At 38.1% G+C, this 19,302-nt stretch overlaps 1 protein-coding gene across 1 annotated transcript in view; it reads right to left on the reverse strand.

Moving 5' to 3' along the window:
* Positions 1-810: 810 nt before the first annotated feature.
* Positions 811-19,302, reverse strand: part of lmbrd1 (LMBR1 domain containing 1) — a 52,658-nt gene continuing 34,166 nt past the window's right edge. Inside the window, exons 8-16 of the mRNA XM_041049885.1 lie at positions 18,853-18,978; positions 17,962-18,114; positions 14,473-14,537; positions 14,219-14,321; positions 12,843-12,947; positions 12,611-12,760; positions 11,539-11,620; positions 2,806-2,897; positions 811-2,391 (exon numbers count right to left, since the gene is read on the reverse strand). Of these exons, the coding sequence (XP_040905819.1) occupies positions 2,281-2,391; positions 2,806-2,897; positions 11,539-11,620; positions 12,611-12,760; positions 12,843-12,947; positions 14,219-14,321; positions 14,473-14,537; positions 17,962-18,114; positions 18,853-18,978 (987 nt within the window). The 3' untranslated portion in view covers positions 811-2,280. The remainder of the gene's footprint in view (positions 2,392-2,805; positions 2,898-11,538; positions 11,621-12,610; positions 12,761-12,842; positions 12,948-14,218; positions 14,322-14,472; positions 14,538-17,961; positions 18,115-18,852; positions 18,979-19,302) is intronic.

The raw sequence follows: 19,302 nt of genomic DNA on the forward strand, positions 1-19,302 counted from the left end.
TTTGCACCTCCTAAACAGATTTATTATAATTTGTCCACATTGTGCTCATAGTTTTGTCAAAGCAGTCACTATAGTCAGCGATTAATGAAGATAAATACTGTATGCAACACAGGATTAAAGGCCATTTTAAACTCCTATATAATAACCACAAACTTTATAGTAGATACAGATAGTTCATAAGACTCAACAGAAACCAAATAACCAGTATGTTTTGTAGACAGCAATATAAGGAACGCTCAGATCTTTCAGGGAGTGTATTTGATAACAGGGACTGACAGTTAATGAAAAATGGCTGTGGACAGTTTTGACTCAAACTGGCTTAACTGCTGAAAAGATGGTCCCCAAACTGTAGGGAGGAACTGTATCGGTTTTAATTAAAAAAAAAAAAAAAAAAAGCCTCAGACACTTGATAAATTATAACTGTAGAACCTAATTCATTCTGAAGCTTTGAACAAATTACATGGCTGAGAGTTAGCATGTGGTACTCACTAACAATTAGGCAAGTAATACTAAATGCTCACTAGCTGGTACACCAATAAGTACAACAGAAATAATTTGCTCTAAGCTCCTGATTGACACATCATTATGTGCAATACAGATACTATTTGATTGAACACAAATGTGATATAAAGAAAACAAAAACAGCTGTACCTTGTGATAACTTGCTCTATTCCAAACAACTGTGACACAAATGTTAGCATGCTAAAATGATAACCATCAACCAGCTACAACAGATGAGAGTGTAGAAGAGAGACATCATGTTGTAGGAAAATGAGATCTTAGAGTGTAAGATCTCCAAAAAGTGTTTTGTGTGTTTAAAATTACTTTATTTCTTTAAATACAGGTACCATTCAATATTGACAACTTCCACAGCAGCATTCTTTTCAACCAGTCACAGGCGAAGGAGCATGTGATGCAGCTTCTGTGATCCTCGTCTAACCACATGTCCAGCTTCCGGCTCCACTGATTCTCAACAAAGGTAACCCTGGCTAATATCTCGAAGAAAGAAAAATCATTGAGGATCATTCAGGTTGATTTCTGTGAGGCTAATTTAGGGTAGTATACACTGTAGTGTGTGCCCATCATCGTACTATACATTCATGAGGCACAAACATTTGGTTTCCAAATTAAAAAAAAAAAAAAAAAACACTATTCATATTAATATTTTCTGTGATTTTCTGTGAATTTGTTAATTGTTAATTAATCAACACTTTGTATTCATTTTGACACAGACTGCTAAATACACTGGAAAAAAAAATATGGATGAAAAAAAAGCCATTAATAGTTCTATGTCACAAGCCTGCTGCTGATAAACTCTAGAGCACTGGCTACAAGAAGTATCCTTAATTAAAAGAAAATTACACCCATATATTTGATTAATTCTGTTTTTTTTTTTTTTCCTATTTTACTAATGTTCTTCCAACACAGAGAGCAAAAAGCTGTTGAACCTATCTAATTAAAAACCAAGAAAAACTGAATCCTCGAAAACAAGACAGCCGCAATTGGTCCTTTACATGTCACACACAGTGCAGGTATGCAAGTACAAAAACATTTGCTTAAATAATGGTCTGATACTGCACAGGAGGGAAAAATCAGCAGATCCACGAAAAATATATTTAACCTCAGATGGGAACAAGCTAAATAAACTTTGAAAATATTACTGCTGTCAACACTTATGAATCATTATTTTTATACCAATTAAATTTTCAGAAAACAAGCAAGCAGAGCAGCTCATGTCAACGCAACTGTTTTCAGTATTTTACCTTAAATGGTAAACCAAAGCCAAATATAGCTATTGTCATAAAGAAAACCATTTAAAGCGCCTAGAAAGTGCTTAAAGAATGGAAAAACTAAGTTTATGTCTAAGATCTGTCTCAGACATAAAGTTTTGAGGCAGCATATGACTGTCTCTGCTGCCGCAATAACGCGCGTCTCCTCTGGTAGAAAAATGACCAATTTGTGTCAGCTTCAAACTGTTAAGAAGTGAATTCTCAAGGTAGGACTGAATTGGAGGACACTCCCAGAATCCCAAAGTCATCAATAATATTGACTGAGAAAGACACAACAATCAGTCTGAGCGGTCTCATTAAGGGGGAGGGATGCGTCAACTCAAAACAAGGCTGGAATCCACAAGACACCACTGCAATAACTCCTTATGACCAATAAATTAAATTATGACAAATTACTGACAGTCATTTGTTTTTTTATGAAACTGTACTTTCTAGTCCCTTTAAGTTGTGGTTGGCATATCTACAAACCCGATCAAGAGAATATCGATGTTCAGTGCACATATTCGTCGTCACTTATGTCTGAGTCATCGGCCTCCACCTCTCCTTCAATCACAGACTTCTTCCCTCTGCAGCAGGACACTACCAGGCCAACGAGGAAAGCCTAAAAATAATGAGAAAAGCAGACATTAGGAAATATTTCATAAGGATCATTTGATAGGAATGCATCAGGAGCACCCAGGAAAGAGGCTATTAAATATTTTTGCTGAGGAGATTAGCTGTGTGCAGTCTTGGAAAATCATTTCCCTGTAACCTTTTTCTGAACAGAAATTAAATTATCTGCTTCTGCTCTCACACTCCTCCCTGAAGAAAATACTCTTGAACTGCCTTTGAAGTAAATTAAATGTTATACAGATGTTGTTGCTGTAAATAATTTATTGTTCAAAAGATACAAAATAACTAAATGCACGTCTTTTGATTCACCTTTACCAAAAAATGGGAAAAAATGAGCCTGTTTAAGCACCCTTCAAAAAAACAAAAAAAGATCATGACATTTTATTTACATCCTTGGACTTACCCCAATAAAAGCCCAGTTACCAAAATAGTAGATGGTGCTAAAGAACCAGAACTTGTGAAGGAAAAGATAGGATCTTGTCACTGTGCACTGGTCTGAAAGGGACAGAGAAAACACAACAACATCTTAAATCTATACAAGTTAACAAAAAAATACATGTAAAATTAAAGACAATCTAATCTATACAATACCAGCACATTTACTTTTGTATTAAACAAAAGGTGGCTGTTTTTCAGGTCAAAAAAAAAAAAAATGTGAGGACACTAAAGTCCTCAAAAAATAGTTAACTAAATGTTAACAAAAAAAGAGTAAGTGGTCTTAAAAACCAATTAAATAGTAATGGACTTGTGGCGTTGGGGGCAGAATCCGCAGCAGCAACCATCATTCCCGAAACAGAGAATTTAAAATATTGTCACATTTAGGCACAAAGGTTCCTTCTTGACATTGGGGACTTAACTCATGCTTCACTTTCTTAGATATTCCTTAAGCAGAAGGGATGTGGGATGAGGCTGAAAGCTTTGGGAATAGCCAAGTAAGTGAACCTGAGTTTAGAATTTTTATCATGGGTTGTCAAATGTAGCTTTTGATATAAATTTTTCATAATTTGCATTCTTACAAAACAGACATCCATTAAAAAGAAACAGAAAAAGAAATACAGGTATAATACACTGAACATGCAATTTTGCAGGAGACTGGAAAAATTGAACAATACAGAATGAAAACTAAACACTGTAGTTTCCACAGAATGACAGCACTGCTTTCCATGTCTTTCCCAAAGCAGAGTTATTTTATTTTCACTGGAATTTGCATCAGTCTTTTTGTGTAGTTATGTACAGTAGTTATATCTACTGCAGACTTGTGAAAAAATGATGGAGGTTGAAGGTAAGAGAAGAGTAATTGGGTAAGGAAAGGAAGGAAGACAGACATATTGCCTGAAGAAACAGGATTCCTGTTTTTATTTTAACTTCTCTGTGGTGTTGACTATCATCCAGAAAAACAGCACGGGTGCCATAAATCGCGACGCATCTATTGTTACAGTGTTCATAATTGCACATGTGTAGCACTTGTTATACATCTGTGTTAAAAAGAGGTGTGTACACACTTAAGAGCCAAAAACAGGCCATTACTACATGGAGCAGTGCCTCAGGCAATTGTGTCACTGTAACTGAAAAAGACAACCAATCTTCTGAAAAGAGGAAAGCCATGTCACTGTCGATGTGAATATGGCTTAACCAATGGAATGATGTAACATTTAATGGAGAGGCAGAAGGCAGAAGGTAAAAGCGAGGACACGCGAGAAGACGCAGAAAAATTGTAAAGACAGTGAACCATAGGTTACGGGTGTTGCATGCAACCCCCGTTCTCTGACGAGGGATAAGGGACGCAACTTCCGCTGGGACCATCTCAAAGCTGAAGGATGAAGAGCTGAAGAAATCGATGATACATGTACACATGTTGTTCCCATGTACGCAAAGTGATCACTGTCCTTTACAAAGTTCAACAAGATCAACAAAGATCAAGTAAACAACATATTTTTATATGTTAGGCCTCTGCCCAACATATAAAAAAATGTAAGCAAAAGGAATAAAAGGCAATATGTTCTACAGTATCTGAACCTAACTCTGACCTCCAATGCTGCCATTTCCTGGGAGCATGTTTCACAGCTTTGCTCTGTAGTGTTCCTCAAGTGGCATATTGTTGCTATGACCATGGACAGCTCAGTCAGTACTGACTGATCACCACGGTCACTGATATAAACACATCAACACCAAAAACCTGAGGAAAGAGACTCATTTATTGCTTATAAAATCCAATTGCTTTCTTTGTCTGTCTCGCAGCTCTGAGCCTTGTACTGGTGACACTGCCTTTGAGTGTTAGCTCTCCAGTTTTTGACAAAACTGATACTGCTATTGATCTGACTGGCATAGACGGCAGGAGTAATATAAGAATTCTTAAGCTGAGTCATTCCCCTTTATGTGCATGAATGGGTATTGGCAGGCATGGGAAATGCTGATGACGTCAAATGTGGAAAGTGCCAACGATATGCGTGCAGTGTCTGGGTCTCTCCTCAGCGCTCTGGTTCTTTTTTGTGTGAAAACGCAGGAAGAAAAAAAAAAGGGGGGAAAAAAAAATAGCTTCCCTTCTGATCGCCTGTATTAATTAGCTTAGCCGTGCACACTGAAGCAGTAAAAAGACAAATATTTCAATACGCTCCTAATCAGACTTGCACAGTGTCAACAGGACAAGACAAGAGAGAAAGTCCACAATGCTGAAGTGAAGATGAAATGGACTGTCTGGCTATGTTAGAGAGCCATCTGGAGCATTAACACTAACCCTGCTGAGCTGCTCCTATCACACTGTTTCTTACACAGCCCTTCACACTGACTTGAACCCCATGAACAGTGCAATCAGACTTATACCAAGCTACATGACATCAGGGTCCACAGCAAATAACTCAGTGTGCTTTGGAATTTATTCATTATAGTCAATATTTTCAAAGCTTCCCCCTCTAGAGTGTTGAATTAAAAAAAAAAAAAAAAAAAAAAATCTAGGTCTGTACCCTTTCATCTATAATAAAGATTAGATAGAGAGGACCCCGGGAGATCTGAAGGTGTACCAACAATCAGCTTCTGCTTCGCCACGATCAACAGATAATAGAAGAAGCAAGTCTATCTTCATCCCCATGACCCCACTCTTTTCCTCCAGTACCTCAGCCATCTGTAGCTCTCCAGCTGCTCACCTGAATTGCAGGGCTCCAAGAGGTGGTTCTCAACAGTGGTCTGCCTAAATATATTATCATGTACGCCACTGACCCACTTCACCTTGAAATCATTACCGTTCTCTGATAAGAGCATGGGGCAGTGTGCGAGTGCAGGTAATTTCACCTTGACTCATGATACTCGGGCGAGTGCTGCCCCGTGTTAGCATGATGCATTATGTATAACTTTCATCTCTGCATTCAAACACAAATACATGCATAAAACCCTGCTCACACACACATACACACACAGACACGTTGTGTTCTTTGTGAAAGCCTCTCTATCAGCAAGCACTCATGTACCTACACTGTATGCTTTTACTTTCTCTCCATCTAAAAAGCAACGGAGCACTTTCATTCCAATGTCCTTTGAGGATGCTGATGTTCCTTCAACAGAACTATTTTCAAATCTCTGGTTTCTTGTATTAGTGTTGTCGATGAAAGTTCACCAAAAGCATCGTTTTCACTGTGCAAATTTTTTTTTTTTTTTTCACTTGCACAGAAAATCCATTTGAGCAGTGCTCAGACCTTCTAGATGCAGACACAAAAGACAACATATGAAGGAGTGACCTGATCTGACCTAAAGTAAACCACTGATTATAACAACGGGAAGCCAAGAAAGAAAATTGCAGCTATTTACAACCCAGTTCTTGTTTTCTATTACAGCTAGTTATGATTAAATTACTTTACACTCCAACATCATTTCTGAGATCTGGGGCTGCAGCTACATCTCTAAAACTGAGTCCATTAGAAGCACTAACACAAGACATCACACAGTCACACAATTTGTTAATAGAGCTCCCATTATTTGGAGTGTGGTTTCAGGTTTTTTTTTCAGTACTCACTCTCCTTATCCTTATTTTTTTTTTTTTGGTCTCAACCAACTCCTCAGGGAAATATCCGGCTCTTTAGCTAAATAAAATGTTTTTAATAGTGGAGGTCTTCTGACACAATCCCAAGAAAACAGATATTCTCTGAAACAACATTCTCAAAGAATAGGTAGGCGGTGTCTGTGGACTACAAGATGGACATTTTTCTTTCAAGAGAATAACTTTTGATTGACATATTCCATTGTAATGCAAATGGATAATGATCCCCTTGATGCAAAGAAAATTACTATTAATTTGTGTTGGGGTTGAGGGAGTCTCCTGTTGAAAATTGCTTGGGCACCTGACATCTCGGAGGCAACACATAAAATTCCGACCATCTTCCCCCCCGAAGCTCTTTAAAACAATGCTGTGGAAACCGGCAAGTTGCTAGGAAACAGACAGCAGTCCGTAGAGTGAAAACACTCCTCTGTATCAGAAGTTTCATCGCTGGGATTCAAACCAGAAATAACGTGATATGTCCTCCATGGTTAAAGATGGACTTCAGCTAAAAACTCTGCTTAAAGTCCAAAAACGCCATTTAAACAGAATGAGGTTGGCATGAGAGGTCTGATACCATAATATTTATAATTTTGTCTCAACCTTACAGGTGAAAAAGAACAAGAAAATCATCAGCAGAAAAACTGGCGCAATGACCAAAAGGAAGTTTACTGGTAAACTGAGCTTCTGTGTCAAAAACAAGCATTTGGGTTGGATTTATTGATATTAAATGTGGAATAAACTTTCAAAAAATGTGTTTTTGAGCAATACCATTGCTCAAAGAAAGAAATGATATTGTTCTTGACATATATAGATTTTGCAATATGTCTGTGAACAATTTACATTTTTTGTGTGTGTACAGTGGTGTGCACAGTATGCTATTAAAATCAATGGTTAGACTGTCAAGGCACTGAATGTAACCAATAACAGGGGTTGCTGATGTAATGATGGAGGCATTAACATTATTGCAATAAACAACAGAGGGAACTAATTAGTTCATTTCTTCAGTGAGGGAGTGATCATTAGAGACTGATATGAAGACAGATAAATCTTTGATGAGAACAGTAATAATGAAATAAAATCAAATGCATCAATAAATGAGATGGAGGCACATTTAAATAGTTCTGATTATGCACATTATTAAGATCCTAAACAATTAGACTATTGTCAGTCAGAAAAAGAAAGAAAGAAAAAAAAAACAGATCATCAAATCATCCAAGAGATCCAAGAGGGTGGTAAGTACAACTACACAAAAAAATCTTCTCATCTTTACCGACAAAGGCAGATGGAAGATGTAGATGAACTTAGATGCGAGTCTGAGTTCATGATCAAAGCAACTCCCCCACCAGAAGCGGCAGCAGCAGCAGCAGCAGCAGCAGCATGAGCATCATGGTGGAAAGAATGATTTGACAGAGCAGCCCCATCTAATGCTGAGAATTCCTCAGGTTTCAGCCAGGCTTCATAAAGCCATAAAAATAATCACATTAAATCCATTAATAAAATTATTTATCGAAAGAACTTATAAAATAAAATGATTTAATATACTAAAACCAAATTTGGAGAGATTTAGTGCCGCAATTATTCAAGTTTGTGCCAATTGCATAAGAGAGTATGGATGTAAAATTAAATGGACTAAGATGAAACTTTTCCCCCCCCATCAGCTGCTGAAGTAGAGAGGAAAGCAGCATCACTACTGTGCTGAGGTCCAGACAGCAGACCCTTCACTAAAGCACAAACAGAGCTCAGATGCATCTTTTCCTGAAAACACCTTCATTCCCTGTGTGCTGAATCACATATTGAAGAAGACTTTAGGGCTCAGGCTGTCTGGGGCCGTGGCAACTAACTCCTGAAGATTCCTTTTCCATTATACTGAGTAAATGAGTAATGGCATGGTAATGACCTTAGAGTAGATAATGGAGAGCTTGGCACTGAGCACCTGCTCACCATGATGTTAGTGTCATTACACCACTGTGACCAACTGGCCAATCAGTCACCAGCTTGACTTCTGCCCTCTTTCGCCTCAGTTGCCTTTTGATCCAGTGTCAAACTAAAGGTTATTACAAAGTGATGCCCTCCCAGAGTCTGCTCTGAGGTTGAGGCCATTTTCAACCATCATACATTCTCATTCTTATTTTTCACATCCACAGAGAGGAGCTTTAGAAATTTAGAGACGAAGTGAATGTCAGTTCATATCCGTGTTTGTGAATCTCTTGGTCTTGCTACGGTAACATAGGTCTATTTAATTATCTATGCGTTTTCAGACTGAAGTTGTTCAGACAGACACTCCAGCAAACAACAGGAACTGCGTTACAAATGATTTAAGATCACAGATTAGTGAAGTAGGTTTAGATGAGCTGGTTGGCTGACTAACTGGCACGTAGCCATTTGCTCCATACCGAGGGTTGCTGAAGTAGCCTCTCTTTTGGGAAAAAGCTGATTATCCAGATTTGGGAAAGAAAGAGTTGCACTCTTTCTACACACAAATTAAACATGTCACCTGTTACTTTCTACAGTGTATTTGTCAATAAGCTTCTGATTGTATTCCCCCTCAGTCGCATGTGTTATCTCTGCTTGACACTGCCTCCTGCTCATGGTAGGTGGTACAACGGCTGTTATGAAAGTACGAGCCATTTCCAAGATGGCCAAAATGGGACCCGTTTCTCTAGGCTGGTCAAAAGAGAGAGGAGAAATACATCTTGCTATTGTCCTCAAGACTCTGGCACCACGACCCCTTCAGAATAAAAGAACTGCAGAGCGCCAAAACTTCTCTGTAAGTGCTCTCAGTAATTAACACTACTGGGCAAAAATTGATTTCTCTTCTCACCAGCTGAGGGTCCTGTGGTGCCAAGGAACACATTCGATTGTATTTCACTTACCTAATCCAGCTCAACTTCAACAGCTACCTATAACTTATCTGCTAGTCAGATAGAGTACGGCTTCCAGCCAGCAATAAACAAAATGATAGAGTGATGCAGAATCATGGGTGAATCTGTTTGGGTTAATTGTGATAGTCATGGGACAGGAAGCAAATTATTTGTTTGGAGAAAAACAAACAATCAAACAAAGAAAAACTAATTAATTTCCACAATTCTGTCTGAACGGTCATGTAAACAAGAGTATTATGGGGCTTGTCAGTTTATGTAATTACTGTATGTTGGCAGTATTGGCATTATTGACATTATTCTCACGTGTAAACACAGAAGGATTAATTGAGTGCAACCTTACTTATCACTTATTTATCACATTTAATCACAGATGAATGTGATCAAAGGCAACATAATACATGATATTTATTTATGTTTATTATACTTAATTAAAATTTTCATACAGCTGACTGGATACTTTTGCTCTGAAATAAAATTGGTCCTCATTACACAGTACAAACAAAACATGGTGACATAGGTTGTTATTACTTAAAGAAAGGGATAGCATCTTTCCTAAGCTGCATGGTGGATGTTTTTACACATTTTTAGAATATCAAGTATTCTGTGATGCTGTATTTCCCAAATTGTGCACATCCAAGAAAGGAGAGGAGGAGAAGTAGCTCTAGATGCTTCCCTGCACTCAGATATTGTAGATACACAATATGTGTCTGACTGTTAATGTATTCTACCTAATCATACCCATTTCTAAAGATGCTTCAGCTTAGCTGTGGGCATCTCGCCACAAAAATAGCAACAGTGACCGCTAACTGCCTTTTGTGCAAGGGGCCACTGATTCATGAGAACAGGGCCCAAAGAGGTGCACTTCTTTCAAATGTCAAAGGCATTAGTCCATTAGCAGCTGCATGCTGTATAAACCTGATACAGTCCCCATCAATAGGCTATACCCACTGCAGAAAGCCCGACCAAATATGCTCATCACTGATGCTTTCTTGATTCAGGTTGTACTGTAGCTCAGCAAATTACTCTCATGCTGTCCCACAGGTGTCGTGTCACCTGAGAGACTGGCTCCAGTTTGTGCAATGATTGTACTTAACCACAAAGACTCACTTTTCAGTTCAGATCAGTTTTTCTGTATATAGACACGGATAAATTGACAAAACTATGATCCTATAAGGCCCTTAAAAAAACAGTCCCCCGATTATAACGGATGGATAGATAGATAGATATAATACATATTAGGAAATATGAAATATACTTAATTGACTGTAATAGTCTACCACTCCTACTTAACTGTTTTCACATGAACTTTACTATTTTTTTATTAAATGCTTGACATTTAAACCCAACAATGCTCATTAGCTACTCTAATTGTATTCCAGTTTTGCATCTTCTGGGAAAGCATTTATGACCCAACCTTGATTCATTTGAATAAAAAAATAATTATCCGCTAACAAAAACAAAAATGCACAACAGTTCAAACACTCCCACATGTTAAAGATAGACTTGATGACTTTAGTTTAAAAGTTAGTCTGAATATATGAGAGGGTAAAGTAGGGGCAAAAATGAAGGATAAACCTGAGATATGACAGGTATAAAAATAAAAATAATAATAAAAGAATGTTTATAATCTTGTTTGTTTCCTTCCAACCTTTGTAGGAAGTGATTTTCCTGCATCTACTTTGTCTTCAGTGTGATATAACCACTCACAGAAAGAAAGAAAGAAAGAAAGGAAGACAGTCATATATGCAGTATCATTTATCTGCATCTGACATAATATGCATGTATCTCTATCTTAGAACTATCTCTGGCTTTATAACCAAATAACTGCATTACATCCCCTCCACCACCAACAAGAGCCTGGCTTGAACATTAGGCAAATGAATAAATTACCATGATAACACTCACTAGTATGATGTACGTTCACACATTTGTGTTTTCATGGCTGATTTACTGTAATAAGCGTTGGCATGGAGACAGCAAGGGGCCATGTACTGCATTAGTAAATGTTTGTCCTTGGTATTATTCCCTGTAATGAATAATGAATGGTGATAAAGATTACTGAACAGTGTTCTACATAAAATGACCAGGTTGTACGCTGTCCTGCCCTTTTTCTAGTATTGACTCAACTTGTGAGGAATAAATGTTTGATGTTGTGTTGTAAGTTCACCCAACATCTCGCTATTAGACCGGTGCTACCTTACCGTGCGAGCAGAGATGACAGACTTACCCTCAGGCGCGTCGGCATCACAGATCCTTGGGGTGCCAAAAGTAGCATTCCCAGATGTAGGACCTGGTGAGGGCATCTGAGTCTGATCAAAAAATACAACAGACATGTATCCGTTCAGCAAAGAAAGAGTACAAACTACATAACGCGGTGCAAATAGAATTAGGCTTGAGAAGAAGGAACATAACCATAACCTCTGAAAAGCTATAAGACTAGAATAATACCCAAAAATAACAGGCTTGAACTTATTAATTACAGAATGACTCTTAGTTTTACAAAGGAACACATGATGTGAGTATTGCCATGGATAAACAGAATAAATTAACATCATTCAGATCCCAACAGCAATATATAGAACTTTCAGTTTATAGAAAACAGCCGCAGGTCAGTAGGGTGTAAGTACAATTATTTAAAGAACTGCTTCACTTGGGAGATTATTAAAGTAACTGAAATATTTAATATCTGTTACTATTTAGGCTGCACTGTATCTGCTTGGCTGGTATAAATGGCACCGAGAGACAATGCAGTCAGATACTGCAGGTGAACAGACAGCAGCTGATAGGAATAAGCCATGTTTACCATGTGAGTCCCACAGAGCTGATTTTAAAAAAGGTTTTTTTTCCTTTCTCTCTCTTATTTAAAAAGAGGATGTTTCAGCAAAAACAACACCACAGTTCATTTTAATTACGTTGTTTAAAAGATTTTCTGAGACGAAGCATAGACACAAGGGTGCGTCTCAACCACATGAACACACCCACACACACAGAGAGAGAGAGAGAGCAGAGCTACATCAGATCACACGGGGGGGTAGACTGTCAAACAACAGATCCACACAGTAATAGCCACACAGTCTTAAAAACATAAACAGAATCCGAGAGGAACAAGAGTCTAAAAGCCCCACCACCAGCCCGTTACAGACCATGCTGCTGCCTACACCGAGCTGGACCAAAGTGATTTGAACACACTGACTGACCGACACTGTCACTGTTAGCGCCCCATCATCAAAGCTAGCTCTCATCAGCAAGACAAAAAAAAACCTAGAAATGCACAGAAATGTACACACACTTTTCCTCACCTGTGCAAGATATTTCTGGCTGCCATACATGACATATTGCGGGGCTAGGCTGTATATCATGTAACTGGTGTGAAGGACAATCAAGAGGAGAATCATGCACAGGAAGAGAAGAGCCTGGGGTCGAGTCCTCTTTGGTCTTATTTTGTACAGCTGAAAAATAAGAAAATGTTAATGTTCAATTAATTGTTTATTTGTATTTTTATGCTAACATGTAAGTAGGGCATTTGCTTACCCTTATCCAGAAGAACCAGATGCCCATGTTGCGAATGCCAGCCATGGATGTGAGTACAAAGTACATGGTGATGACTGTGATCAGGATATAATCCAGTGGAAAAACCTGCAATACCAAGGACAGAGATCAGCTACATGTCTCACGTGTACAAATCACATATAAAGTCATTAGTGCTCAGTTCAGAGGCAGAGGCTGCCTCTCAAGGATGCTTGGACCTGTTAATGAGCAACTATTATCAATACCACTAGGACTAGCCCAATTAATCTAGACCACATCTGAGCTGGTCACCGTACAGTGCACTCAGATATTGTTGTCTATTGTTAAACACCAACTGTATTCCTAACCATTTCCTACTTATTTCCTAGTTTCAGTAAAAACATTATTTACAGATGCCGCCTAAAAATAAAAGCACAGTGCATGTAATGTAAATATTTATCGATTGTAATCTGTAAGATGACACATTCTGTTTTAACCTCAATCCTGATCCCTATATAGTATCCCATTCGTGGTATGGCGCACTTAATTCCTTAAATACCAAGGTCATGTTTCTAAACACTGGCCTAAAACGTTTAATCAATGCCACTGTCTATGAAGCAATTCTTGAATGGTCTGAGCTGTCACTCATTTTTTTCCTCTAAAACCTGCTGTAGAATACTAAGTTTAACAGGATATTACGTTCCATGTCTGGACCTGAGGCAATGACCTGGAGGATAGAGGTAATGGTAGTGATTTCATATTCTGTCAATCTCTGCAGTTCACGATCAAAATAATGAAAATAAGGCTTTGGTCATTTAATAACACTGCTTATATCTAGGCTACCCAAATCCACAGGGTTTTAAAATAAAAAATAAAAAATTAAATGTTTAAAAATGTTAGTCCTTAAACCTTATAACTTTTAATGGTTTAAAAAACAAATAGACAGGGTTTGATTATTTCAATGGTACTAACTACTTGGACCATTAAATGATTCTGGAGTTACTGAAGAATGCAAATTGCACATGTGAGTATGGATTTTCCCCTTTTGCAAATGTGTTATTTAGTGGTATTCAGTTCAATATAAGTGGTGGTAAGTATGTATTTAAAAGTAAAAAAAAAAACAAAATAATTTATATTTAGAGGCAATGTGAGTCATTTGTATGTAGCTGCTTTTGTAGTTGAGATTTAGTTTTTTTTCTAAGTTCACCTGTAGCATACTGAAGCCCACATACTTTAAGTTTTAAACAGTATTACAATTACATTTAAGAACAGCCAAGAATAAAGCTTTTAAATTACACTTCATTCAGGTTAATGATGATAGAATCAAAAAAATATGGCTTTAAGCATATCTTAATTGAGGATAATCATCTTTTCAACATGAGAGATGAGAGGATACTCACGGGTTGTAAGGCTAATAGAAGTTCATTCAGAGGATTGGTTAGGTTTGTGCCAAAGATTATGAACCCAGAGCTGATGCCAGCAGAGTGGAGAGCTTTATCCAAACTGAAACACACAGAAAAAAAAACTTTAATATGTGTATATATTTCCACATGTACACTGTCCATTTTTATTACATTTCTTGCCTTAAATGACACAGATTTGTAAGTGGTATTGTGTGAGGAAATATGGTGTTACGGGACATTTCATGACTTACTTTGAAATAAATAGGGCAACAGTGAACAGCAGTGCAACCAGGATAAAGAAAACACCCAACAATATCTGCAAGGAAACAAAATAAATACAACACAATAAAAAAAACAGCGACATGTGCCCACAACTAGGAAATGCATAGTAAACCCCATGAATGAACCTCAATAAAGGTAAAAGGTCTGCTTTCAAAGGCACCAACTGGGTCATCAAATATAACCTTTCTGCCATGTCTTTTGTCAAATAGAGACCATATGGGTTGGCCAGCCGCAGTTTGGCACTTTTGCCTAAGGTGACAGGAGAGAAGCAATGGCACAACCCAGACAGAGTGGGGAGGTTGCAACCAGGGAGGAAAAAGGTGGGTGGCAGCCAAAAAGGCAATAAACCCTGTCAACCGCTTGCCTTCAAGGGGGCCTTTATACCTAATAATAGCTCACACCAGCCATAGCCAAGAAAAAAGCAGGTGAATGTGTAGAGCAAAATAAAGTACAATTAAAATGTATTATGTTCCATTGTTGCATTGCACAAAACAAAACAAAGAAAAGTGACATTTGGCCCTAACCATCAGTTACCAAGCTAAAAGAACCCAAAATCATTCAACCAAATTAGATTTGACAAAATGTCCTTTGGTGTAATGTCTCAGTGATTGTAGCAAAGCATCAATTACAATCAAGAAACTGATGATTAACACATTTTTTGTCATTACTGTTTATATCGCCTTGATATGAACTACAATTTAAAAAGTTAGGTGACCAGACGGAAGAAAAATACAGTCATTGAAATACACTGATTAAACTGCCCTTATCTCCTAATCCAAAAGAGGAGGTAGCCTAACTTTGTTATGTTTGTTATGTGGGATAATTTTCTTTTTTTGAAGAAAGAGAGCAACATTACATCATACATTACTTATCTAAACAGCTTGGCTTTTTTTTTCTTTACCTTTGTTTTAATGATCCAATCAAAACACAGTTACTATTTTGTGAGGTCCGAGAACTTTTCACTCGTACATGTTCCACATGTTCAGTAAGTCATTTTCACCCTGCACCAGGGTTGATATAAAAAGGACAGCATGTGTTTGAGAAACAGTGGTGTAACTGCTCTGGAGAAATCACAATCATTTGGCTTATCACTCTACACCAGTGCCCGAGTATACAGTAAATAAATCTCCCGACTCATTACTGTTTAAATTTGAGTCTGGGGACTGTCATTAGCAGCAAGCCCCTTGGTTAAAGACAAACTGTTACAGACACTGGTTTAAAATATTTGCGCATTCCTGCAGTGCAGTAAAATACTGGAAAATGAATGGCAGTGGGAAAGTTAAAATGTGAATGAGGAGAATGATTTTGGGTTTTTGTCCTGTCCAGAAAATGTGATTAAAACAGTGGGACCTATTTTAACTGTCAATCGCCACTGGTACGTTGTGTACGGGCGGAAAATAAGGGCATATCAATCGCGCACGCTGTTATGTTCACGTAAGCGCAACCGAGGTTGTGGAGTATTATGTTCCCACTTACAGCTGTGCAAACTGTGCCTGTCATGTCGGACTTGCTCTCAGTCCTGCTCCCTTGAAACATTAAATGATTCTGGTTGTTGAAGAATGTGAAACGCACGTGTGATTCATGGAGGTAATCATTTCCTTTTTTGCAGATTTGTTATCTCACAGTATTGGGGAAATATAAGTGGTGCCTATAAGGCCGTATTGAAAAGTGCCAAACCACTAGTTGACATTTAAGGTAATATGACTCATTTAAAGTATGTAGCTGCTTTTGTAGTTAAGAATTCGTCATTTAGGCGTTCACCTACAGTATACTGAAGCACATGTTCTTCCAGTTAATAGAGTTACAAGTGCATTAAGAACAGCCAAAAATAAAGCTTTTAAATCACACTTCAGCTTAATGATGATGGAATCAAGAAAATATGGCTTTAAGCATATCTTAATTGAGTATAATAGTCTTTTCAACATAAGAGATGAGCGGAAGCTCACACATGCGATTATGTTCACGTCAGTGCAATGTACAGCCAATGTGCAAAGCACACTGTACCTAGATGCACATGAGGATTGGGTCAAGCAGCATTTTCGTCAGTCCCATTACTCTTCTCGTATCTGTTCAACAGCTAAAACAGTATGAGGAGAAAAATAATATTGCATATGACAACAAAAATATGTTGCCAAAGGCTGATCAGATGGCTCTGTAAGTCGAATTTAGATTTTAGAGACAGTTTGGTTACTGTGTTCTATGCTAAAGGGTTACTAAGCCAGTGGTGCAATAAAATCATTACAAATAAAAATGCTTTTGATTGTTTTAGGTTTGAGAACAGTGGCAGCCATACTGATAGTCATAATCATCATCATCATGCACAGTCATTATTTTTTGTAAATTAAATGTGCAATGATGATTATCCCACACCAAATACAAAGATGCTAATGATCACAGCTGTTGCACGCCGGTAACCGAATGGTTGTATACAGTAAGCTGTTTCTGATTGGTGGGAAGAGGCTGCTTTCAGGGGATTTTAGTTGTGATTATAATTTTTCTGTGGAACTTTGTGAACTGTGTGTCCAACAAGTCCCTGTTATGTACTTTCTCTACAGTCTTGATGGTTGAAGCAACACAAACTACTGTACAAAGCTGTGTAAAACATCCATTTATAAGTGGCTAATGTGATATGATCAAAAGCATTTCATTTTATAGTTATTTTGTGCTGGTGCTAGTTGTATGACATTCGGTCAGGGCACCCACTGAGGATCAAGGGTGCATAATTGAGCATCATCTCCAGGTGTTTGTTTGAACAAAGCCAGAGCAAGTGTTGGTGCCAAGGAACTAAAGGCAGTAATGTTTTTAAGTCTTAATCAAGTGATGTTATAACATCCTTCCTTTCCCAAACCCCTTGGGCAAATCTGAATATGGGAACAATGATATTAAAATTCCACACATGAGGTCCAGGTATTGATTGTCCAACCTGAAAAAGTAAAATCAAAGAGAAGTTTGTGGTTGCTTTGGTTTATCCCTAGGGAACCATGAGATCCTGCCTGAGAAATGTGAGACTCCCTGAGAGACTTCAGAGTAAATTAGGTGAAGAGACTACCCGTGGGAATCCTGTAAATATGCGGTTGTGTAAAGTAGAACTAAAAGTAAATCTAGAGCAGTCCAGATTAGAACTTGGGCACAAGGAAACAGTTAGGGAGGAGGATGCTTAAGCTGGTAAAAAAGGCATAATACTTGGCCAAACAAGAATGTTTGAATTACACAACTATCAAGAGCAGAAACATAAAATTAGGAGTGGTAAATTGTGCAGCCCCAATCCACTACTGCTCTGAAATCAATTAAAACAATAGTGTAATTTAAAACAAGAAGACACAATACTAAATAATTGTGTATACGATCACAGCCAATATATAGACGCTGAAAGGATTTGCTTTTGTATGCAATACAGTCCATAGTGGACATATAACTTACTTCTTTGTATGGGAGCCAATTCCATAATGCAGACTCACCTTGAAAGGTCTGAGAGCACTGCCCACTTTAGCGCAGCAGTTCCTCTCTGCAATTTCCAGGTGTCTCCCCCTGCGTCGGAGGACCTGCAGTTTGCCCTCCAGCTCCTGCAAGTTGTGTCTGTCCCTTGAGGAAAGGGGACGTCCATCTTTGCACTGGCGAGAAGACCAACCAACGACCAAATGAGTCAATAAACACACATATATTCATTTAGTGACAAGTAAACAATCAGAGCTATACATACAAGTTGCTATTTGTCTACCTTCTAGTATTAAGGAAACTATTCAACTATTAAAGTAAACTTCTCTGTGTGTCCTATGCTGAACTTCAGTTTTTCTTTATAATAACTGTGAAATCTTTGAAAACCAGGTATAGCTGTATTAGTGAATATATATTCACTGATATATATACGCACACACGCACACACACATATATATATATGCAGGTAACAGGAGAAGCGATGAATACACATGTTCAACTTCACGTTGCCACTGGCAACTAATGGCAACTAATAGATGTCTTCACTTGTGTTTCCCTGTTTGTGCTGCCTGCATTTGAGAGGTTAGTTGATAAGGACAACGCTAACCATTCATAATTGCATGCAAAGACAGAGCGGCTCGGCGGAAAGATAAGGAGGAGGGAGTGATCAGCTGGAGGCTATGCATATGTACCTTGCAATGAATGCGTGATTATACACTCAGTGCAGACTGTACTGAAGCCTAAAATAAGAAACAGCGAGTGTTCTAACATTTTTATTGATATAATTGTTGTTAATGTAATGATCTATATCTTTTCACTCCTAGGTTTTGTTGCATGAAGTTATTCAATGACATATGTATAATTTGCACCATGTCACATTGTGCAGGTGCTTTGTGTGATGTAGTGAGACCAACCTTGGATTTCAGGTTTTCTATCTGATGCTCAACATCATCAATGTCCTCAGTGTTCTCCAGGCGTTCATACACCACACTCCGAGTGCCTTTTATCAGATTCAAAGGCAGTACAGACATACCGTATGCCTGAAAGACAGAGCATAAACTACCATTATAATCACACATTGTTGTTAGAGTGGGATGGCACATATGGCACGTGCATCCACCCACACATACCCACCCCTGCCTGATGACAAAACAATCACAGTGTGGAACACGACAACAGTCAAATGAGGGTAAGCAAACACACATACAGCATATCATAGTTCTTGGCCTCCCAGGCTATGTCATTTTTGGTAGACGAAAAAAGATTAAAATGGTGGAATCTATAATTGTGCTGAGGTTTATTGGTGAATTTGCTGCAACCATTTTGTGTGGATATCACTGCCCTATATCATCCTGATGCAATTT

The sequence above is a fragment of the Toxotes jaculatrix genome, chromosome 11 (genome assembly GCF_017976425.1).
Source record: "Toxotes jaculatrix isolate fToxJac2 chromosome 11, fToxJac2.pri, whole genome shotgun sequence".
NCBI classification, from domain to species: Eukaryota; Metazoa; Chordata; class Actinopteri; family Toxotidae; genus Toxotes; species Toxotes jaculatrix.